The sequence below is a fragment of the Copadichromis virginalis genome, linkage group LG4, assembly GCF_057382275.1.
Source record: "Copadichromis virginalis isolate Kocher_CV1m ecotype Utaka linkage group LG4, C_Virginalis_male_GT1.1, whole genome shotgun sequence".
In the NCBI taxonomy this organism is placed as follows: Eukaryota; Metazoa; Chordata; class Actinopteri; order Cichliformes; family Cichlidae; genus Copadichromis; species Copadichromis virginalis.
The window spans coordinates 3,845,227-3,870,754 of record NC_140621.1 but is presented as its reverse complement, the minus strand read 5'-3'; the positions used below and the strand labels follow the sequence as shown (position 1 = coordinate 3,870,754).

The window sequence follows — 25,528 nt, the reverse complement described above, 5'->3', positions numbered from 1 at the left end:
TATATCCATGCACCATGTAGTGGATGTTTACAGCGGTGTTTGTCGTAACTGCAATGTAGTCTCAAGTCTAAATCAGCTTCTGCAAATCTTCCGTGTTACTTTTGCACTTTTCATTTGCCGTGAACATGATTACTGAGCTCCCAAGAAATATTTGTTTTCATTACTGTTTTCATTTTTGTTAGTCATTTTTTTATTTATTTTTTCACTTTTGCACACAACATGCTAGCACCTGCTATTCACTTCCATTGTTTGTGCTCTGCTAAAGCAAATGGATTGCTTCCGGATCAGGAGAATTAGTGTGCTGTTTACAAAAGGCTTGTTTCTCACTTTCTAACTGTGGCAATATGGCAATAGATAAAATTTCACTTAGAAGTGGAATAACCCTTAAAAATGATTTATTAGATTTTCTTTTCAAAGTGGAAAAACAAAACTGTGAAAAACAAGACATTTTTTATTTTAAATGTTGGATTATGGTTTAATTTAGCTTTTAAAAATTACAGAATGACAAAGTAAAATCACTGAAAAACACAAAAGACAACCTGTTTTGGCTTATTTTCCTACCTGTAGTAGTTCATTCCCTTATGCACGTCATCCTGAAGTGCTTGAGCTATGTATTTTATACATCCTAACATTTAATTTCTCCTACAAGGATGAGGAGGAGCTCAACGCAGACCTTGCAATGCAAATCATGAAGATTGCTATCATTGGTGATGGGCCTCCAACCATCATCGTTGAGGGATCCAAGATCCTGGAGAGGATTGATGTTGCCAGATCCTGTGCTTTGATGATGGGAGTAATCTACGCTCTGAACCTTACCTATCCCAAGCAGCTGAAATTTACCTTTGAGGTATTTCAAAAGCTATACCTTGAGCTTGATGGACAAAAAGCCAGCTCTAAAGTAATGAATCTTAAGTTTGGTATTTTCTAGAGCAGACTTGATAGACCATTCGTGAGTGAGTTTCACAAAAACCTTATTCCTGCATTTCTGGCACTACTTCATTGTGTTTTACTAAATTTTAAAGCGCTGTTCTTAAGTCTTCTGAGTTAATGTTTTGCCGTGTCTTAAATGCTGTTATTTGCACATTTTTAAGGAATGCGTTTAATTTCTCCCATGACCTGTGTTCTGAGGGTATTGGTGTGTTTTAAAGTTTGTGTAATGCCCTCTTTAGCTGGCCTTAATCTTGAGGGTGAAAAGTCAAATATGGAAGAGAATCAAGAATACTTTGTAAGAGTGCTGACAAAGTTGAATGAAAGAAGCTTTGCTCATTTTATGTTTAAATTAATGCATTTAATGTATAGCAGCCTGTCATCTTTTGTTTTGATTCACTGTCACATGTTAAAGTAAAAAAAAAGAGGATTCAAGTAGTAGGTTTTATTACAATTTTAATACACAGTTCCTTAAGTTTCAGCGGGCAATTTGTGTTCTAGGAAACTGAAGCCCACAAATCTTGCACTTCACACGCACGTTAAAGAATTGTGATGTTTGTTATTGTAATTAAATGGGTCTAACTCATTTGAATACATCTGTCTGAATTTCTATTCTTTCTGAGCACCAGGTACGAGTCCCATCACTGATGTCCAGGTATTTGGCATCACATCTGCCGCATTCAAACAAATACACACAACATCCATTTCTTTTTTCTGAAGGTCATGACACAAGCGCACACACAGCCCATGTTAAGGCTGACCTTCGTTTGGGGAAAAAAGTGATCGACAAGTTTCTAAGGTCTTAGAACCTTGACTTCTTTGTGGGCAGGCACCACCTTGCATGAGCCTGCCTACGCGGTAGTCATGGTTATAAGACACAGCCAAATGATCAAGGTTGTATTTTGGAGCGAATTAGCCTGCTGGGAAACAGGTAAATGGCCTTATAGAATCTCCTGTGGGACCAAAAAATTACTACACTGTAACCAAAATATCATATTTGACCAACATAAATACTATTTATGCCGACAGTTAAGTTCATTTTAATTATAAATGTGTTTTATTTTGATCAAAAAGTTACTTCACCGTACATAAATATAATCTTGGATCAACTTGAATTCCTGTGTATTTGTTGACAATTATTAAGTTCATGTTACTCAGAATGTGGTTTCTTTTGTGGCCAAAAAGTAACTTCACTATACATAAAATTCACGTTGGATCAACTTAAATTTTTGTGTTCTAGTCGAAAATTATTAAGTTAATTTTACTTAAGAATGTTTTTAATTGTGGCCAAAAAAGCTACTTCACCATACTCAAAAATATTGCTTTGAATTAATGTTATTCTGCCAGAAGTTGGCTTAACTCAAAAATTCTAGTGGAAAACGTTAACATGTTTTTTTTATTTGAACCAATGTTTTACTTATTAGAGTGCACTTTGGCGACAGTGGGAAGGAAAAACTCCCTTTTAACAGGAAGAAACCTCCGGTACCTTTCAAAGCTGGTACCTTTCAAATGAAGTCTTGCATATTCACTTTCTTATTATTATGTTATATTATGCATTATGATTTTTCTCCTAAACACTGTTCGATTTCCTAACCTGAATCCCACCCACTACCCCAGATGAGCTGCCAGAGGTTAACCCTAACCCTGTCCTGTATTTAGGAGAAAGGTGAAATGGTCTCTTATAGGGAAAATAAATGTGCATAGGTTTTCTCATGTGTCAGTTTGACTATTTTCTTTTTTTGCTGACTGATAATAAAAATAAAAGTTAACTTCTCATACTGGTTAGGATTAGTGTTGGGACTAGGGTTAGAACTGACCACAGAGGGTTAAGAGGTTAATGTATATTAAAGCAATTTGAATGTAATGAGGGAATAGATTTCATGGATAATAATGGAAAATAACACAGAAAAAACAATATACATCTGAGTTTTATCACCTAACCCACTTGAAACGACTGTTATGTATGCTGGAGATTAAAAAAGACAAACTCTATCTAAACTTTTATGGTTCTTATTTAATAATCTTTTTTTTTTTTTTACATATAATGTCATTCCTGTAACTGTATGTATTGCATATTTTTGTGCAATGGTCTGCAACTATTTCCCTGCACGGTTTGATCTCTGTCCACAGAGCCAACTGAAATAATAACACCAGAAATATCAGGTGGTCTAAACTCTTCTTCCCCAAAGCGGATTCTGGATCTCAGTAATGGAAATGACAACAGCAACAATTGAAAAACAAAAGTTAGACAGTATGAGCAACACATAAAACTACATGGATAATGATTTAATAACAGAAAACTTTAATGGATGCCTTCGTAACAGGAAAAATGCCAATTTGAATCTTACATAGCCGATCAGATTTTTTTAAACTTGCAATTAGTTCATAAAACATAAGGAAAGCATCCCTTAAAGCTTTCATAATAATAAACATAATAATAAACATAATAATAATGATAATAATAATAACAATAATAATAATGAGAAAGGGGCCGTGTACCTGGGGCAGCAGGTGTGTCTCCCTGTGGGCTTGTCACGGGTGACCTGTTATAGCCAAAGGAAGTGAAAAGTGGAAGCAGTGGCTGATGGGAATGTGGTGGAGGAGGAGGCGGTGGAGGCAGGATATGGATCTGATGGAACGTGGTGTCGTTGCCGTTGACTACTGCGTTGGCAGGGGCAACCGTCGCCGGGGCAACCAGCGGTATCTTTTGAAACTGTTGAGTGCAAATGACTGTGCTGGCCAAACCTAGATAACACCCACCGTGACGACACACGGAAAACACACACACAACCAGCCAACAGTGAGCCACCACCACGTGACAAACAAACGACAAGACAGAGAATTACATGTAAGAAAAAAGGGAAGAAAAAAAAGGAAAATTAAAAACAAGGACTGAAGTTAGAACTCAAACCAAGAGGAAGAGGGGAATGAAGGACAAAGCTGATGTAGTAGATGCAGTGAATGACAAACAGCTGTGAGCATCAGTGGAATGAAATGAACGGAGCGCTGCCGTGAAAGTGGAAATGGGCTGAGGGGCTGATAATAAACTTGCACTTGAATCAAGCAGTGGTACTGTGCAAAACAGCAAATATGTTCTGTTGCATGTTATTAGCTACAAGTGTTACTTCTACGTAACATGTAGGTCTTTCACTCACATGTGCCAGTTTTAGTAAATGTTGGTGGTAGAGACCTGCCTCAGCACAGAGGAGCAAATGAATATAAATATCTTGTTTGTATCAACCATTGTGGAGAGGCTGTGTAGCATCTTACGACAGCAGCTGCATACTTTTGTTGGAATAGCATTTTATTTTTCATGTTAACATAATAACAACTTTTAGAATATGGAAAGAAGACGTTCTGAACCAGAGATAGCACTTTAGTAATGAAGCTAGCTGAACACATGCTAACCTGATGCTAACCTGATGCGATGTTAGGACTGTCCTCTCTCTAGTGTGCGAGCTAACAACATAATTGGCCATTCAATATATTTTATTCCTTACAGGTGCATACTTAAAATGTATTTCACTTTTGTTGTATTAGTATTTTGTGTATTATTTTCACTTTAAATTTGCTACTTTGTTGCAAGTCATTAGCCAGTTGTAACCAAACAATAAAATGTAGCATTGATGACTCCTAGCTTTAGTACCGGCTGGATAAGTAGCCACCCTTTGCTTTGTTGACAGCGCTGCAAACCCTTGGCCTTCTGTCACTGACCTTCATGGTGTAGTCACCTGAAATGGTTTTCACTTCACAGGTGTGCCTTGTCAGAGTTTATTTGTGGAGTTTCTTGCCTTCTTAATGAGGCTGGGACCATCAGTTGTGTTGCACAGAGGTCAGGTTGGTACGCAGCTGACAGCCCTATTTGACAACTGTTAGAATTCATATTATGGCAAGAACCAATCAGCTAAGTAAAGAGAAACGACAGTCCATCATTACTTTAAGAACTGAAGGTCAGTCAGTCCATAACATTGCTCAAACTTTGAACGTGTCCCCAAGTGCAGCAGCAAAAACCATCAAGTGCTACAATGAAACTGGTTCACATGAGGACACGAAAGGAAGACCAAGAATCGCCTCTGCTGCTGTGGATAAACTCATCCAAGCCACCAGCCGCAGAAATCGCAAGTTAACAGCGCCTCAGATTAGAGCCCAGATGAATGCCACACAGAGCTCCAGTAGCAGACTCATCTCTACATGTTTAGAGGAGCATGAATCAGGCCTTTATGGTCAAATAGCTGCTAAGAAACCACGGCTAAGGAAAAGCAACAAGAAGAAGAGATTTGTTTTGGGCAGAGAAACACAAGGAGTGGACATTAGACCATCTGTGCTTTGGTCTGATGAGTCCAAATTAGAGATCTTTGGTTCCACCTGCCGTTCAGCAGAAAAGCTGAACGGAGGATGGAGGTGTGGTGTACCATTCCATCCGGGTTGCGTTTAGTTGGACCATCGTTTATTTTTCAACAGTACAATGACCCCAAACACACCTCCAGTGCTGTTTGACCAAAAAGGAGAGTAATGGAGTGCTAGCCAGATGCCCTGGCCTCCACAGTCACCTGACCTAAAACCAGTGGAGATGGTTTGGAATGAGATGGACCTCAGAGTGAAGGCAAAAGAGCCATCGAGTGCTCAGCATCTCTGGGAACTCCTTCAAGAATGTTGCAAAACCATTTCAGGTCACGACTTCGTGAAGCTCATTGAGAGAAGGCCAAGAGTGTGCAAAGCAGTAATCAAAGCAAAGAGTGGCTACTTTGAAGAATCTAAAATTTAAAGCACGTTTTGAGTTATTTTACACTTTTGTGTTTAATTCCAAATGTGTTCATTGGTAGTTTTGATGCCTTCCACATTTTACTGAAGTCTATAATTCTATATAATGTATTGCTAGTAGTAGCAGCAGCACAACACTAGCACAACAACGCTGACTTAACAAACCTGCAAAACATTTATAGCTAATATATCTATAATATTTATAACTAGATAATTGCCTAGACATTCTTTCACAAGCTAGCTGCTAAAGTTTGTTCTGTTTTTGTGATTGGTCACTCTACACTGAAACTAAACGCTTAAATGCACGAGCGTTATTACAACATTTAGGACAAATTATGAACGGTTGTCTCTGAAAGGTTTTGCTGCTGCTTCCCTGTTAGCGGGAATAAAAGAGCAGATGAGAGCAATATAACATGGAGAGGGAACTGACTGAGAGAAAAGAATAATTAAAAATTGATGAAAAACAGCTGAGTAAATGAAACTTCCTGTTAGAACAGCTGCTGCTGATGCTGCACAGTGTGTATCTGTGTATGCGCGGATGAGCGGTAGCAGTGATTAGTCAGTCTGGCTCTGCAAGCCAAGTGGGAGCATTCCAGCTGTTTCTGCACTGCATACAGCTGCCGTATACAGTATAAGGCGACGTACAGCTGCTGCATGATTTAGTGTATGAAAGGATGGGTGATGCCACAATAGTGCCGAGGTGGTAATGCAGTGTGCAAAGGTAATCAGAGGAGGACGTGATGAGCATGAACAGACAACAGGTAACGGCTGTCAGTGGTGAGCAACAATTAGAGAGACACTCATACAGACTAAGACAAGAAGACATATACTGGTAAACAGAACTACCAGACCTATAGGGACCAACACGACAAACAATTAAAAACATCTGAGCCTCTCTGTGGCTGCTCAGTCACACCGAGATGACAGGATGGGTCTGAATATGTTGTGTACGTTTCATCCAGGTGAATAAAAGCTGATTAAGATGGAGGGGCGCACCAAGCAATGAAAGTTTACATGCTAAACAAATAAATGTTTGATACTTTGGGGGAATGTCTATTCATGCAGAGGGTTAGAAGACAACAGCCAGTAGTTTCATCTTAAACCCTGAAAAAAGGTTTAAACTAAAACATGTTTATACTTTTTTATAAAATCAGATCTAGCGTGCTAAATGTTAAGCTTTAAAGGTGCTATTAGGGAGATTTTCTTACCTCTGATCAAAGCCAGGCTAGCTGTTTTCAGTCTTGCTAAAGTTAAGCTAATCGGCATACAAATACGACATGTTGTCAGTTTTCTCACCTAATGCTACTTTTATAGCATTTGGTGAGAAACAACAGGGTAACTCCTTATATAAAATACATAAGCACACATTTCTGAGCTCCATTAAGCCACTTGTGCTAAGCTAAGCTAAGCTATCTGCATGCTAGGAGCAGCACCTTAATATTATCGTTTCCCATGTAAAGGCAGACATTTTTATGTCAAATTAGTCCTTTCATGTACGCAACTAAAAGTACATAAATGTTTAGCTTTGGTTTTATTTATATTTTCCTGTCAACATTAAGAGGTGAGGGTAAGCTGCAACCACAGACATGTAAAACATGGACGTAGCTTTTGGGCTGGAAAGATTCGGTGCAAACGCTTTTCACTCATTTCAGGCCACACTGAATAAAAAAAGTCTATTTTCTAAATGTTAGTCATACTGTGTTTAAAAATAGAGGATTATCTGCGTTAAGCTCATTGGCAAACATCATGTGATCGACAATTCGTTAACCAATGAGCAACCGGTTTCACTGCCAGTGTGTGACATCATGGTGACTTCATCCGTCTTTTACACTGTCTGTGGTGGCATAAGAAAGATGTTGATAATTGTGGGATATATAACCTTGTGTCGACCACCTGAATGTTTTGGGTTTGGGGGTTTTTTGTTATGATTTTTTCCCCAGGTTGATGCTGTACTATCAAAAATTCCACCAGGCTTGGACCTTAACTTGAGCAATGCGGAGATGACAGGTGGCTGTATGGTACCACTTTGATGCTGGCTGACTCACAGACAGCTCCTCTCCCACTGTATGAGATGAAAGCGATGAAAGTCTCTGACGTGACTTCTATTTTAACTCGCTCTATTCAAAAAAAGCTGGCTGAGGGTTTTTATCGAATTTACCTTTAATGTACGGGTTTTACAGATGTTTGCCTCCGAGTATCTCCTGCGTTCGCTCCGAGTGTGCACACGTGCCTGACTCATGTGCAGAAGCTTTTTAGCAGCCAGCTTCATCAAAATTTCAAAAGCAGCTCCAACACGACCTTACATGCGCGCACATATACACGCAAACTCACCTGTGCGTTTGCTGATGACCTCCACCATGGTGGATGGAAAGTAGCCCACGCGGTCATTTCCTGTCCGGTTGTCATGGATACAGCCTTTCCAGCGTCCGTCGGGGTGCTGCTCCAAAACCTGCGAGGCGAGCACATCCACTACATTAAATGTGGACAATACATAAATTAATAAATGATTAATACCACAGAATTTAATTTAAAGCTTTCCAACGTGATTACTTTATAATTTTATTCTTTTAAAAAACACAAAGCTGCACATTTGGTGCTGAATCCCCAAAGTCAACTTGTTCATTCAGACCCTGAGGAAAAAAGCGTTGGCACTACTTGGCTTCCTCACTACTGTAATAAGTCCCCAAAGGCTTCAAACATGCTCATAAATATTCATCACTGCGATGAAGGGAGTGAAAACATGCTTCTGTAAAACACGCTCACGGCAAATAAAGGATGCTGAAACCATCGTCCTTGCATTTCTGATTCCAGTAAACTGCAACGATGGAAAAGTGTCCTATCTGTTAGGCTAATCAGTGGATTGGAGGTAGGACTGAGTCTGCAGGGATTACGCAGTGTCACCATTTTTTTCAAATGTTTGGTAAATCATTTCATACAAAATGGCACTTTTTGTTTTTTTCTGGCAGTGAAAAAACAAATATTCACATATGACACACTTCTTTTAATATTTTCAAGGTTTTTTTTCTTCGTTTAAAACCTGAATGATGAAATCACTGCCAGAAATATGACATTTTTTGTGTGTTTGTTGACCCTTTATATCATTTATTATCAAATTTTAATCTGCATATATGAGTTGTCATTTCTATCACATTTGATACATGAGCCATATTTTTGCAATTTAGTCTTGAAAAATTTGTCATGCAATTTATATCATTTTTTGAGGGTAAAAAAAGTCATGCTGATGATGTAGACGTCTCAAAAACTCACAAAAACACATGTAACCAATACCATACGCTTGGCTTTCAAGGGTTAGCTAAAATTAACAATATTGTAACTGCCCCTGAAGCTACTCTAAGAGGCCGGTGAAGAATTTATATTTTTTAAAGAACAATATTCGTGCACTTTTCAAGCTTCAGTGGAAATGTATCCACCTATTTGAACTTCCAGAATTAATAGCTTATACAAAACAGTTATGAATGATCAGCAGCTCGTTTCAATCATATTATTATGGAAGACAAAGTTTTGCCTCACAAATTTACAGCTTTTTTAAAAATTCATGAGCCTCCAATGAACACAATACACCATCACACTAAATCCTCTTGCTTCTGACAGGAACAGCTGCTTTACCGTGATGACATCTCCTGCTTTGATGTTGAGGCTGGTCAGGTCATAGTTGTTGCAGTAATCCTTCAGAGCTCGAACCTGAAGGGCTGCAGACGCATCTGAGCGGCAAAGAAAGTAAATTATCATTGTGAAGTTGCTACACAATAATGATGAACTGTGCAGAACAATCCTATTGATGTAAAAATGTGTCAATAAAGAACTTTACATTCTCAACATGACATCATTATTAATTTATCACAGTATAGTTTTACCTTTAAAAAGCACGACCAAAAGAAACTTGATAGAAAAGTAAACTGTAAATACATATATGATAATTGAATATATGAATACAGTTTTTAAAAGTATACATTTGTAATTCTATAATTATAATAACGGGTAAACTGGCTGCTTGTTTGAGATGGATGCAGTCTGTACTGCTAGCAGCTGGTTAGCTTAGCACAGGGGTGGGCAACTCCAGGCCTCGAGGGCCGGTGTCCCTGCAGGTTTTAGATGTGTCCTTGAACCAACACAGCTGATTTAAATGGCTAAATTAGCTCCTCAACATGTCCTGAAGTTCTCCAGAGGCCTGGTAACGAACTAATCATGTGATTCAGGTGTTGACCCAGGGTGAGATCCAAAACCTGCAGGACACCGGCCCTCGGGGCCTGGAGTTGCCCACCCCTGGCTTAGCACAATCATTTTGTTGATTAAACTATGTCTGTCCATTGTGCTTTTCATTCGACCATCTATTCCTCTCTTTTGTTACAGATACAAACATCCATCCTACCCCTCAGCAGTTGTTTGATCTCTTTGCTGGCTTGTGTTGCAGTGAACTGGTAGACGATGTCCAGCGCAGTCTGGCTGTACGTGTTTCTCACAGTGGCATTGATACCACTCTGCAGAAGAGGGGACAATTTACAATTCTGGTTATTACATTAACAGCCCTGTAACAGCCGTCTGCATACAGCAAAAAGATCCCACGAAACACACTCTATCCAGCTACTTAGACTCAGAAATGAGAACATCTAGATGCTGATTAAATGCCGTAGGGATGCGATGATTTACCATAATTGACGTCAGGATAACATAACCCTAACTCCCTGGGCCTCTTCTGCTAATTACACCCGCATCTTACTTTTCTGCCGAGGCAGCTGAGAGCCAGAGAGCAATATCACGTTTAAATCTGTTGACACAAATGTAGGCCGAGGGAACAAAGATGAATTCAGTCCAAAGACGCTTCAGGGTGAAGGCTGGTAACCTTTTCGCAGCTCGGGAGCTAAATGACACGGTTAGTTTATTGTGCCGAAACACACACAGTCACTTAAGCATGAAACCTCGTGGCGTGTTCAAATCAACCATACAGGCGGTCGTTTCGTTATTTGCCCTGCTGGCATAATTTTGAGCATAATTATTTCTGATTTTTATTTAGGTGGATATAGGACACACTCAGCATTCATGTCAGTATTTAGTAAAATGATGTTAAATGTTTACTAATAAATATCATGTGTTTTCCAAAACAAATCAGAAACATCAGTTTGAATAGCTTTATGTAGCATTATTATCACACTGACCTTCAGCTTAATCTATTGACCATGGAGGAAAGGTCAGAGGTCAAAGGTGACATGATTGCAAATCTTTAGGTGAGCTGGATTCCAGATTAGTTATGTGCATTAGCGCAATCCTGCTGCTACCTACTGCACCCCTGCATGTGCACTGAGACACAAACCCAACTCTTTGCAGCTGTAGTTCCACTCACCTCCAGCAGGAGTCTCACTGCTTCAGTCTTTCCACAGAGGGCAGCTTCATGCAGGGCAGTGCCTGCTTTGGTCTGCCTGTTTATGTCGATGCCAGCCTGGATCAGCAGCCTGCCGGGAGAGGCACCAGGCGGAACAGAGAGCGAGAGAGGATAAAACAGGCAAGTTCAAAAGTATAATAAAAGACAACGAGGAAAGGTGACGTGAGAAAGATTTAGAATTCTATTTAGTTATTTTGCTGAATCACACTTTAAGCAGGACATATTCAGGTCGTTCTGTTTGATACACTGGTTACTTTTTACATACAACATATAAAATATGAAGATGTTGAATATCAGAGAGCTCTGATAGTCTTGAGGAATCCGCTGTGCGCTGCACGGTGTGCTATCTCGGTCTATGGGAGCCAGACCTGAGCTGACCTTGCTCAGCTCAGGTCTGGCTTCCTATTTCATGATGTCATTCATCGAGCTTCCTGATTTGCAACAGTAACTCTAAAGACTAATTTTGTTTTATGGATGGCATCTTTTTTACAGTGGTGGAGACAAGCGTCCACCCTCTGATGTCTTTATTAATTATAATGGTGACTGCAGCAGCAGACGGCTGCCCCTCCCTGAGCCTGGTTCTACTGTGGGATTCTTCCTGTGGTGGGAGTTTTTCATCCCCACCATCGCCAAGCAAGTGCTTCCTCACAGGGAAACTGAACTTAAGTAGCAAAGACTGAGGATCACTCAGATCTGTTTGGCCACATAGCACACATAGCTACTAAACATCAGCATGGTAAGTGTGATGATATCAGGACACTGATGTTAGCTTCTAGCTTAGCCGCAGGTAATTGAAAAATCTGTGTGTCCATCAGGCCACACAGGCTGTACTTGTTTGTAGCATCAGTCACTGATAATGTTGGTTTTTTTAATTGGATTTGTTGACAATGAGTACAGAAAATCAGCAGTTTGACCCATAAAATGACAGGATCAGAGAAAAGTTCATTAAAAAATAAATAAATAAACGACAGAAAGAAAATGAAAAAGCTGCCAAAAGCGCGTTTAATTTTCCTCTTACTGTGAGTAAGTGTGCGTGTTGTCTTCCACATGGCTGGCCATGACTGATGAGCATCATTTATCAGTGTCACTTCAGCCGCACCGTGCTCCATCAACTATGACAATCTTTATTCTCTGGCTCTGTTTTGAGCTCCTTTTCTCTCCATCTCGTCTTTTACTTCCTCTCTCTCTCCTGTCCTCCTACTCTCTCCTATCTTCCCTCAGTTGCAGGTCTGTCTCTCATTTCTCATCTTTCACCACCTGCCTTTGTGTGTCCCCGCCAGGCAAGCCGGTGTCTGCACCGACACATACACAGCAGCTCTGAGTTACTTCAAAAGTATTTGAGAGCGAACGGAGAAACTAATGGACTCTGCCATATGTGCGTTTACCCGCCGTGGCGCATCATTCAGCGGCGATCTTTTCAGGCTCTGTGCTAAACGCTGCCATCACCAAGGCAACGGGAGTCTTTTTGCCGCGATGCACGCTTGCAAAAAAATAAATGAATAAAACACAGACCCATGCTGAGATGAGCTTATAATGACTGAATATTTAGCGTGATAAAGTGCAGTGTGGATTTGGAGTGCCATCAGCTGTCTCCAGATCTCTACAGTGTATTTAGGACTGATGCATCAGCAGTGACTCTCTGCCATTTGCTCCATTATTCTTTGCCTGTGTTGGATTATACAGTTCCCCTGCTGTGTTACACATCTGTTTGATCAGCAGTCTGAGGAGGACATTTAAAGCCAGTTTATCATTAGATGTGTGTGTGTGTGTGTGTGTGTGTGTGTGTGTGTGTGTACCTGATGATGTCTATGTGTCCATTCTTAGCAGCTAGATGCAGCGGAGACGTCCCATTAGGGTCGGTCGTGTCTCCTTTTTTGGGCTCCAGCAAAGCAGCGCACATGTTACTAGACAGCAACAACTGGACCACCTTACACACACATAAACAAAGAGAAGATAAGCAACACATTGTTGCACTCTTGTTGACGAATACTGATTGAAACCGTAGGTTCTTACCCCAACTCTGCCGAACTCACAGGCCAGGTCCAGAGGGGTTTTCCCTGCGTTATCCACGATGCACGGGTTGGACTGGTGCTGCAGCAGCATCTCAGACTGGAGACGGGGCACACAGACACATGAGACAAAAATCCATACGCTCAAAGGGCAAAGAAAAGGGCACGAGTATCACAAGGATCACAATGTGAGAAGACAGCCTCTCACAAAACAGAGATGAAGACGTAGAATCAGAGCGCTTTTCAATACTGAGCTGTTTCTCTTATGACACAGATTTTTGTAGGCTTTTCTTTTTTTAAATAAACAATTTTAATACTGAGGGGGTCACTCCCACTAGGTTTATATCTGGGACTCTCCACCATTTGACCTTAGAACTGAAGAAGCTTCTCGGATGAGAGGTGAAACGTCTTCAAGCAACTTAAAGAAGTCCAGACGCTTTTCTTTGCAAGCTCCTTTGACTTTAATACTGAGGGTTTTTTCAGAAGTTACATTTTAACAGGCTTCTGACAAACACCATTTCCCATGATCCTCTACAAAGCAAAACTCTTAATTTGAAAAGCTCTGAAGGTAGCATCGAACGTTTACTCGATCCACGCCACAGGAACAAAAGAGTAAGGAGTGTAAAGGTGCGTTCGCCAGCTTGGAAACTAGATCGTTTGCAAAGCAAATTAAAGGAAGGATCAGTGTCTCAGCAAGGAGCCGCCCGAACAGCTTCAACCTGCTTCAGCACATATTGTCCAAGATTTTGTAAATGATCTGCAGGGATGAATACCATACTTCCCAGTTTGGTGTTGTGATGATGGAGAAGTCTTACCAGCGATTGTGAATAAAGTTTGTGGCGCACTCAGTCGGGTTGAGACCTGCTCTGCAGGACAAACTCTATGACAACATAAACTTGTTTCCAGCACAGGGCTCGAGAGTGCGACCACATTTCTCAATGGTGCGACTAAAAGAAATCCCAGGTCGCACCGGTGCGACCAGCTGTTCAAGTAAAAAAAGGTCTGCAACTCTGAAAGTCTGTGTGGTCAACAACAGACACACATCAGGCCCATATCGTGGTCTAAACCAATCAGAGATCAGATGCCCAATGTAAGATGCTCAGATTTAAGATGTTCACTTCGAGGCACTTTTAATTTTGACTTTCATTTTTGGAAATGTTTCATCACATTTGATCTCTGATGTGAAATGACCCGTCCACAAACCGTGCCAGCCCACGTCCCCTGCAGCACAACAGCACTACTGTCAGCTTTTCCATTTAATTTGTAATACAGTAAATAACTCATCCATTACGTAACGCCCTCGGGATTTCATAATGGAACAAAAACATAAAACAGCATCGATGGAAGGCACAGCACAATCCCAGAATGTGACGCCTCACATGTTAGAGACTCCATTCTACATTATGCTGCATAAAAATACTATAAAAATGTTCTGCTCTCTCGTTACACTGGATAAAGTGTGCAGAACAATAAGATGTGCAAAGGTTTCAACACACTGAAGGCTGCATGGGTCTGTTAAAGGGACGGCCTTCTGACATTCAGACACAGGTCAGTTTGACTTCGTAGGCTATAAATGTTTACAGCTGACGATGTTTGTTAAGAAAAAAGAAGAATTCAGTAAATGCTGAGAGCGAGGCTGCACCACAGCAAGGAGTTCATTATGTTTTCCTTTCTTTGCAGCTTAAAATGAACAAATGAGAACGATACTGTGGGCTGAAGCCTCTAGTGTCTGTGTTTTTAAATGTCTCCTGAATGCTTTCAGTTTGCTTTGTTGGATTATAAATGATTCATTTTTCATCTGTAGTCAGTTTCTGTAACTTTTTGTATTTGAACTTCCACATGGAGAGCGGCTGCAGAGTAAAGCTTCAGTCCAGTTTGTTACCCTCTATAATCACAGATATTTAATCAAGTAGCAGCAATTCAATTCAATTCAATTCAATTCAATTTTATTTATATAGCGCCAAATCACAACAAAAGTCGCCTCAAGGCGCTTCATAGATACAGAGAAAAACCCAACAATCATATGACCCCCTATGAGCAAGCACTTTGGCGACAGTGGGAAGGAAAAACTCCCTTTTAACAGGAAGAAACCTCCGGCAGAACCAGGCTCAGGGAGGGGCGGCCATCTGCTGCGACCGGTTGGGGTGAGAGAAGGAAGACAGGATAAAGACATGCTGTGGAAGAGAGACAGAGGTTAATAACAGATATGATTCAATGCAGAGAGGTCTATTAATACATAGTGAGTGAGAAAGGTGACTGGAAAGGAAAGGAAAAACTCAATGCATCATGGGAATCCCCCGGCAGCCTACATCTATTGCAGCATAACAAAGGGAGGATTCAGGGTCACCTGGTCCAGCCCTAACTATATGCTTTAGAAAAAAGGAAAGTTTTAAGCCTAATCTTAAAAGTAGAGATAGTGTCTGTCTCCCGAATCCAAACTGGAAGCTGGTTCCACAGAAGAGGGGCCTGAAAAACTGAAGGCTCTCCCTCCCATTCTACTTTTAAATACTCTAGGAACAACAAGTAGGCCTGCAGAGCGAGAGCGGAGCGCTCTAATAGGGTGATATGGTACTACAAGGTCATTAAGATAAGATGGGGCCTGATTATTTAAGACCTTGTATGTGAGGAGCAGGATTTTGAATTCAATTCTGGATTTAACAGGAAGCCAATGAAGGGAAGCCAAAACAGGAGAAATATGCTCTCTCTTTCTAGTCCCTGTCAGGACTCTTGCTGCAGCATTTTGGATTAGCTGAAGGCTTTTCAGTGAGTTTTTTGGACATCCTGATAATAATGAATTACAGTAGTCCAGCCTGGAAGTAATAAATGCATGAACTAGTTTTTCAGCGTCACTCTGAGACAGGATATTTCTAATTTTAGAGATGTTGCGCAAATGGAAGAAAGCAGTCTTACATATTTGTTTAATATGTGCATTGAAGGACATGTCCTGGTCAAAAATGACTCCAAGGTTCCTCACAGCGTTACTGGAGGCCAAGGTAATGCCATCCAGAGTAAGAATCTGATTAGATACCATATTTCTAAGATTTTCAGGGCCGAGTACAATAACCTCAGTTTTATCTGAATTAAGAAGCAGAAAGTTAGCGGCCATCCAGGTCTTTATGTCTTTAAGACATTCCTGCAGTTTAACTAATTGGTGTGTGTTATCTGGCTTCATGGACAGATAGAGCTGGGTGTCATCTGCATAGCAGTGAAAATGTATGCTATGTCTTCTAATGATACTGCCTAAGGGAAGCATGTATAATGTAAACAGAATTGGTCCTAGCACTGAACCCTGTGGAACTCCATAATTAACCTCAGTGTGTGAAGAGGACTCTCCATTTACATGCACGAATTGGAGTCTATTAGATAGATATGATACAAACCACTGCAGTGCAGTACCTGTAATACCTACAGCATGTTCTAATCGCTCTAATAGGATATTATGGTCGACAGTATCGAACGCTGCACTGAGGTCTAGCAGGACAAGCACAGAGATGAGTCCACTGTCAGAGGCCATAAGAAGATCATTTGTAACCTTCACTAAAGCTGTTTCTGTGCTGTGCTGAGCTCTGAAACCTGACTGAAACTCTTCAAATAAACCATTCCTCTGCAGATGATCTGTTAGCTGTTTGACAACTACTCTTTCAAGGATTTTTGATATGAAAGGAAGGTTGGAGATTGGCCTATAATTAGCTAAGACTGCTGGGTCTAGAGATGGCTTTTTGAGTAAAGGTTTAACTACAGCCAGCTTGAAGGCCTGTGGTACATAGCCGATTATTAGAGATAGGTTGATCATATTTAAGATCGAAGAATTAATTAATGGCAGGACTTCTTTGAGCAGTTTTGTAGGAATGGGGTCTAAAAGACACGTTGAGGGTTTGGAGGAAGTAATTATTGAAGTTAACTCAGAAAGATCAATTGGAGAAAAAGAGTCTAACTTAATATCAATGGTACTAAGAGTAGCTGTAGATAATATTACATCTGTGGGATGATTATTGGTAATTTTTTCTCTAATGATAAAAATTTTATTTGTGAAGAAGTTCATGAAGTCATTACTAGTTAACGTTAAAGGGATGGTTGGCTCAAAAGAGCTCTGACTTTTTGTCAGCCTGGCTACAGAGCTGAAGAGAAACCTGGGGTTGTTCTTGTTTTCTTCAATCAGTGATGAATAGTAAGATGTTCTGGCTTTGCGGAGGGCTTTCTTATAAAGCAGCAAACTATTTCTCCAGGCTAAATGATGATCCTCTAGATTTGTGACACGCCATTTCCTCTCCAGATTACGAGTCATCTGCTTTAGGGTACGTGTTTCAGAATTATACCACGGAGTCAGGTACTTCTGATTTGAGGCCTTAGTTTTCACAGGAGCTACAGTATCCAGAGTCGTACGTAGTGAGGAGGTGAAATTATTAACAAGATAATCGACCTCTGTTGGGGTAGCGTTCAGATAGCTGCTTTGCTCTGTGTTGGTACAGGGCATTGGAGATGATAACAGTGGGTGGATTATATTCTTAAACTTAGTTACAGTGCTTTCAGAAAGCAGCGCGTCTCCAGCTGTGCAGCCAGGAAACGCACATCTCTTCTTTTTTCTACTGCATGTTACCTGCTGCAGTTGATCTGCTATATTTGACTGTTGTTTCTCTGCTAAAGCTGCTTAAGTACAGATTTAGTAGTTTGTTTACATTTACTGCTAATTGTGCCGATATATAAAAGCATGTGTGACTCCAGCCCATTTAAAGCAGTAGACATGCTCCTCGAAACAACTGCCGTTTATTTCACCTCTGTGACTTTTCTCTCCTCTGTTCTTCACTCAGTTAGTTTGTGCAGACAGATGTCTTTGGTGCTTTTTAAAAAACTCTCCCTCACCACATCCTGCTGGCCATGCTCAGCTGACTAGTGCAGAATAACTAATGGCCACAATATGTTACGCAAATAATATTGAGATTAGCATCTTCCTCCTGTGCTGCTCTCGTGCAGCGTTTGCTTCTTTGGTAAAACTACATGATACTCACCACATCGTAGTGGCCGTGCTGTGCTGACAAGTGGAGAGGAATTTGTCCTTCGTCTGATTGGCCGTTGACAGACGAACCCGACTTCAGCAGCATCTTCATGGGCTCTGCCTTCCCCTGCCAGGCTGCGTAGTGCAGCGGCCGCATACCTGCAGACCCACAGCGCGTAAACACAGGACGTGTCCATCGCACGCTCAGCTGCAGTACATCATCATGTGTTTCTTTACCTTTCTGGTCTCTGATGTCGACAGCAGCCTGTGACTCCAGCAGCAGAGAGATGAGCTCCAGGTTCCCATTAAGGGCAGCATGATGCAGCGGAGAAAACCTGTAGCACACACACACACACACAGGTCACTGATAAATGGCGAGGCTTGGCGTGACAAATAGATTTAATAGCAGCTGATTAGACTACAGCTGTATCTGCTGCAGAGCTACAAACTCCAGCGCAGCAGCAGAGATAAGATGGTGGGATACAGTCACAGGAGGAGAAGTATTTCATCAAGGAAAGGACGCGGTGACTGTGCACAAGGATAAAAAGCAAGCAGATGAGACCGATACGTCAGCCTTGATGTATCAGCCCAAGAGAGCGTCTGAGGAGGAGACGACAGGCAAACGTAAATGAAAGCAGGGATAAAACAGCCTGTTTCTGAGCCTTCCTAACATGCACACCTTCTATCTGACTCGGATCTGCTGTGACATGTGTGTCCTCGCTCCTCTGCCTGATTTGCTCCTGGCTGTCAAACACTGTCACAGTCGAGCTCGAGGAGCGTCTGCAGTTACCGTGACAAATCGTGAAGCCGAGGTAGCGAGCGTGTCTCCTGTTAAAATGCAGCCACATGAAATTTCAAACACACACACAAATATAATAAATAATATTTAACTTTTATTGGATAGAAACAGTCCAACTTTTATTGGACTGGACTAAAAAGGTCATGAGAAAAAAAGATCCAAAGAAAAGTGACCTGAACGCAGCCGTTCGTTAACCTGTGCTTAAGCATGTTTTACACCGCGGGTGTTAAACATGTCTGACACCACCGTGTTGGTGACCAGGAATCTGGCAGGAAGTGACCGATCAGAGCATGCACACAGAAAGCTGAGAAATCTGCACATTATCTGATTGACTCATACGTATATAAATACATACAGCGTTGTGCACAAGACACAAGGAGATATTTTGAATGCCTCCTTATTTTGTGCTTACTTCAAATGTTTAGTACATTTAGTAACCTTGATTTGTTAAATCATCAGTGGGCGGTGTTTTACCAGTGGCTGAGTTCACAGGTTTTCTGACGTGCGATGAACCACTTGCTATTTCCTCAAAAGACTGAACTGATTGAACTATACCTGGCAGCTGAAATCATACATGTTTTGGACACGGAGGGATTGTTTCTTCACATTCATCCGACAGCTTCAGCTAACTCGTGAAAGATTCAAAGTATTTTAAGCAGGAATTTACGAGAAGCACCTGTGAAGAGGTTGTGATTCGAGTTTGATTGGTTCATGCTGAGGAGCATTTCTACTGCGGGACCCACCACACACACTCTGGCCTCCAGCTGGTTGTATTTTGGTTGTATTCCTATAGAACAGGAGGGTTGCTGAGTGCAAATGTAATAATTAAATGTGAATCTCTGTTAAATATGAACCATTTATCACAGTTATTTGCCCGTTTGACCCATTTAATCGTAGACTGATTGCAGAATGACGCAACGTTTACAGCAACTTTTTTTCCCATTTTTTAATTGAATTCGAGAGGTAATTTATAAACAGTTGGTCTGTGTGACCATTCACATTAACACATCATGTGATCCCAAAATTAATTTGAATGGTTTAATATTTGCCAATAATCCATCTGCACAGCAAAGCCACTCGTGTAGCTTCAATGTTAGCTTCTAGCACTTGCATAGCACTTTATTCAGCTGACGTGTAGCAACTTGTGCACGTCCACATCTCCCTTCAGTTGCAACGTATGCGCACTTACATGTGAATAAAAAGGGCTGAGAGAGACTCCAATAACAATATAAAGCATTTCCAGATTCCAGAGTTTTACCTCCAGTTGGCGCTTCACTGACTGGTAATTATGTAACAGACTACATCCTCTCATTTGTTTTAAAGATGCTCTTTTTCTTTTAAAATGTGTCTGTTTTTTTCTGTTCAGGAGAAAAGTAAAAGCAGCGTTCTCTGCCTGATAACACAAATCAATGGGTCCTCATGTTTTCAGCTCTCCCGGCTCTATGGGGTGTCCTTGACCTCAGTCTGGATAAATGATGCAATATATCACCATTAAAAAGGCCAAATAACAATACACACAAGGTGCACCTGTGAAATCATTAACAAAACAAAAAGAAAACAAAGGAACATTTTCTGTCTACAGGTTTGTGCACACGTCTGTCACTCTTACATCTTCCTCCACAAGAACTCGTCTCGTAGTTGGAGATTTGTTTGTGGGTGTATCGCATTTAATGATGTCGCAGAAAGAAATCATAAATGTAAATGCAAATTATGAGGTTGAAGCTGGGGACTAAAGGAAAGCAGCACCACTGAAATAACACAAAAACCAAAGTGACGACAGTCGTCTGTAGACAGAACAAAGGACAGGAAACAAAACTGACCTCTAGCAGATCATTACTGCTGTGTTCTGTTGATCTTATGTGCTGCACAATAATGTTTAACATTTAGTATTTACTGTCATATTCCCATATATCATTGTGATGTTGTTTATTCTATTACTCTTGTTCTCTTCTGCTTGCTTTCTTTTTTCTTTCTCAGCAGGTGATCCAGGTGATTGATATATGCTTTTTTTTTTCTTCTTTTTTTTCCTGCTCATCCTGTTGGTTTTTGTCTTTTGCCCTTCTCCCCCGTCCCTCTTCTCAGCTGTTTCTCTTTCCCTCTTTCTTTCTCCCCTTCTTTCCCCCAGTCAAGTCTGTCCCGTATTCAGTAAGTGAAAATAAAATAAACAATAAAAGGTGAATCAAATGGACCATTACGGCAAGGCTGGGATGGTCAGTTTGGTAAAGTAAATCCGTTGGGCATCTTTCTTTGCCTTTAGACAACAATTCTGATGCAAAAGAGCCAAACGGGACAGGCAAAAAAAACAACAAAAAAACAACAACAAAAAAAGGAAACAAAACTGGAAATTCACATCTTTTTAAAGACAAGCTTTCTGGATGTGGCCGTGTGAGGCGTGTGCATCGACAACAAGCTGTGTCATCATCCTCTGCATCTCCGCAGCGACTCGTCTTCTTCCATTCGTGTTTAACTGCAGGGTTAAAAAAGGATAGTCTTACATAATGCTGCAATAGGCTGAGCCGGAAGGAAATGTGTGTGTCTGTGTGTGTGTGGGTCTCAAGACTGTGTCAGTGGGGTGTATGTTTAGGGGGAGGGAAGCCCTTGGTTTTGGCAAGTACTCTAGTAAAACCTTCCATGAAATATTCATACACTTCTCCTGTTATTCTTCCTCATTTAAACCAAACCCTCGTCTGTCTCACTCTCAGCAGCTGATACGACGTCTCTCTGCAGCCTCATCCTTCCTCTCCAGGGTGTTCCTCGCTGCCTCATCTCTTTGAACTCTTTTTCTCCACTGTTTCCATCTTTTGCTTCCAGTTCCTGAGCCCCAAAGTCCTCCAGCAACGACTGTGCACCCAGTTATGCTACACTCTTCATACTATGGAGGCACCTGTCTGTCTTTGAGTAGTGATGGTGTGCTTATAGACATGGAAACAAAGGGAGATATTTGGAAATACCAAACACGTTCCAAACATTTCAATTTATTCTGCATTCTCTGATATGTTATCTTAGATTAGCACAAAGTCGTACTTCTCTCTCTTTTGAAAGGTTTTTGCGGTTTTGAGATCCTGATGCTCCGTCTGTAAATGTGTAAAGACAAAGGTTGTCCAAAAAATCGATGTAACGTCACTGCAACGCTGAGTAAAGTTCTGTGTGTGGTCTGGCTCCAAACATGCTTTCCAAATACAACACTGACATTTTGTAATGTGTTTGCAGCTCTGTATTTACCACACGGCTAAATCCTGCTGGAGTGTCCCTTTAAAACACTAGCAGCTAAAGACAAATACAACACAAGCCACAACCCGCTCTCAAAGACAACACTGCACGCTGTTCTTGAATCCATATCCTACATCCATGTCAGACACCAGGGAGGCCACTTTAATATCTCGGGTTTTCACCTGCTGCCTGTTTGTTTATTTTCCTCCTATGAGCCTCACGAACGCGTCTCTTTCCCTCCTTCTCTTCATTTTTATGCCTTTACTCCAAATCAGCTTTATAACTCCTCTGCCCTGTAAGCACACACAGTCTGTTCATGCAGTTTTGCTGCGAGCCTCGTACCGGCCCTTTTCACCTGTCGCGCGCGCACACACACACACACACACACACACACACACACACACACACACTGTAAAGCCACATGGGTTGACCCATTTTCAGTAATGAGACATTTCTTATGCCTGTCAAGCTTTCCCGAGAAGCACGCCGCTCCAACAATCACACACTGGACTGAGGAGAGAGAAGAAAGGAAGGACGCCAGTCTGTCTCGTCACTCGTCTCTCCCGTCTGCTGGCGCGCAGTTCAGACGAGCTGCGTCTATGACAAACCGCATGTAAACCTGTTAATGTGTGTGCGTGTGTTGTTGCCAGCTCCTGGCTCACATATCACGCCGTCCTGTGTCTCTGTTGTCTACTAATCAATGTCTGTCACGTTGCCTGTACAGAAAGTGTGGGTCCTTTCGTTTCTCCTACTTTTTTCAGGCCATTAAACGCACCGCGCACACCCTTCTGTACATAATACCGGCTTTGTTTATTTATGCTTTTTATTCTTTTAGTTTAGTTATTTATTGCATTTATTGTTTGTGTGTTGTCCTCAAAGTAAGAATGTCATTGCTCAGCACATACACAGATAGTGATCCCTCTCAATAGAAGAATGTGCTGTTTTAATACTCTGATTACTTCATTTTCAGCTCCTGAAGATTCACAAATAATCTAAAACCACCAGCAGCTACAATAACGAGCCACTGGGCAACGAGCTGCTTCTATAACAGCTCCTCTGCCTGCTGTGGGCAATGAAATCGTTGTCGTTGTCATAATTACAAGGACTGAGAAGAATTTCCAGTGGACCTGTGCTGTTGTGGGCCCACTGTGGGCTATTAATATTGCAGCAGGCTTAGCTGACAGATGACAGTCACACACACACACTGGTTAGGTCACAACCCAGTTAAAAGTAGGGGAGAAAAACGTGTGGCTGCTTCCCAATGTGGTACAGTTCACCATGGACCTGACCTGAAAAGAGCTGCTATTCTCTAAATAACCAGTCCTGTACAAATAAACTCTGTTTGCTCGTGTGCTTAGTTTATGTGTACAAACAAGCTCGACATGTTAAACCTTTAGTTTTACTAACTCTCACTGTAGGTTACCTCCTGAAACACACACACACACACACACACACACAATTCATTTAATTGCCTTCGAGCCTACCTTTTTATGTACAGAGAAATTATTAGCTCTTGTCGGTCATGGTCCAGGCTGGCTGCTACTTCGTGGGGAATGTTTTTCCATTCCTGCCTCTAAATCCAGGTGTTTCCCTCCTTAGGCGGAGTTCCCTTTTCCTGCTCTTGCTCATCTTACCTGCAGGTCATCATCATCATCATCATCATCATCACCATCGGAGCCAGTATTTAAGGACCAGCTCGAGCCGCCATTCTTCACCTGACCGTCTACCTGTGTCTTCTGTGATCCACGGCCCAGCTTCTCCACCGGACACTCACCTGGCCGCTCGCTCTAGATATCCTGCAAACCCACCCAACCCAATTCTCCTCTTTTACCAGTGAAACCACTCCCTGTGACACTGAGTGCATGTGATTACCTGTTAACCACGTCTCAGATGTTTAACAAAGGTGAAAATGAAATAAAGGAGGAGCTTGCCTAACATGTTGGTTACAGTTGCTCCAAGACAGTAACAGTAACAGATTAAACTAATTAAATAATACATATATACCAGTTTACAAATTTAAGAAACAGCACTAATATATACAGATCACTCAGTTATAAATATCAAGAGTATTACACAAGTTAAATCAATATGATTGACATTTAATTCTAACCTGTGAAACGTTGTCATTTGTTAACCGCGTTGTATGAAGCTTTAAATATGCCAAAGATAAGAGTTTGACAAGTATAAAATAGTATTTTTGCACCAAAGGTGCCACCTCTGCCTGCCGGTGGTGCATACTGCGCTCGTCCTTCCATATAAAATTATTTAACCTCTTTTTGGTTAAATCATTTGTATTGATTTGACTTGTTCTAGTTCCAGCTCCAAGTAAATAAAGCCAATTCATCGTAGCGTTTTTAGGCCTTATATCTTTAAGTAGCATGTTCAGTGTGTTTATTTCCAGGAAAGCCTCCGTCCTCTGTGATACTTTCCAACAGCAAACCTCTACGCGTGCACAAACACACCCACTACAGTGAATACATAATGCCAGCTCTTCTGTAATGTCCTCTCATGTCTCAGTGGACATCTCCTTGTCAGGCTTTATAAAGAGGAATCTTCATCCTCGGTAAGTGGTTTGTTGTTGTCAGGTCGCTTGTGTCAATCGTACACATGTGAAAAGCCTTTGCTCTAATTTCTCATTTCCTCCGTTTTCAAAATATCTAAAAATAACCAAACTAGTGACGAGCATCACAGTGCAACACCAGCCTCCATTTTCACTCTGGAAACGTTGTTTTGTACACATGCACTGACGATGAAAGTTGCCAGCTATGACACGAGCTTCTTCTTTCTTCTTTTGCAGTTCATTAGGAGTCTTCGAGCCGCTGCCAAGAGGAGCAAATGAATCTAAAGTGAATCAGTTTATGCAGACTCATTACGTGCAATATTTATCCTGACCCATACATTTCTCTCAGAAACAATATTCATGAGTTATTTGCGCCTCATACCAGCCGTGTTAGCATCACCCGTACTCATTACTGTGAGAGGAATTAGGGGGCAAACAGGCAATAACACACTAATTAGATTAAACTGTTTAGTTTCACTCAGAGTGGGAACGCTGCTCTGCAAGGATTGCTCTTCATCTTTATCTTTGCAGAGGCCACTGTGTTTCGCACGCTTCGCAGTCTTTTTTAGCTCAGTTTAAATCATCCTCACCAGCTGAAGCTGGCATGAGTCGAGCTCCAAGGAATTTGCATTTCTATCTTCTCTTGTTTCCTGCTGCATTAAGTAGACAATCATGGATGAAGTGACAGTGAGTGAGCCAGACTGACGGAAAAAAGACGGACCACCGTGGAAGGAGAAGCAAAAAACAAGCGCGCTCAGGATTCGTGGGAACTCCTGGTACAAATGCTGATATTTATACTTGCATTCTAACTTAATTAAAGTTCACTCATGCATTTACATTTTTGTCCCCTTTGTCTTTTGAGCTAAACTGT

The 25,528-nt window shown here is 41.2% G+C and overlaps 1 protein-coding gene across 6 annotated transcripts in view; it reads right to left on the bottom strand.

The window, feature by feature from the left end:
* caskin1 (CASK interacting protein 1) overlaps positions 1-25,528 on the bottom strand; it is a 137,394-nt gene that overhangs the window by 33,661 nt on the left and 78,205 nt on the right. For 4 of the 6 annotated variants that reach the window (XM_085453172.1, XM_085453173.1, XM_085453175.1 and 1 more), the window contains exons 3-11: positions 18,326-18,423; positions 18,102-18,247; positions 13,100-13,195; positions 12,883-13,013; positions 11,048-11,156; positions 10,079-10,187; positions 9,316-9,410; positions 8,020-8,137; positions 3,427-3,672 (exon numbers count right to left, since the gene is read on the bottom strand). In XM_085453172.1, coding sequence (XP_085309298.1) covers positions 3,427-3,672; positions 8,020-8,137; positions 9,316-9,410; positions 10,079-10,187; positions 11,048-11,156; positions 12,883-13,013; positions 13,100-13,195; positions 18,102-18,247; positions 18,326-18,423 — 1,148 coding nt within the window. The remainder of the gene's footprint in view (positions 1-3,426; positions 3,673-8,019; positions 8,138-9,315; positions 9,411-10,078; positions 10,188-11,047; positions 11,157-12,882; positions 13,014-13,099; positions 13,196-18,101; positions 18,248-18,325; positions 18,424-25,528) is intronic. The other 2 variants (XM_085453176.1, XM_085453177.1) reach the window with 1 other exon arrangement.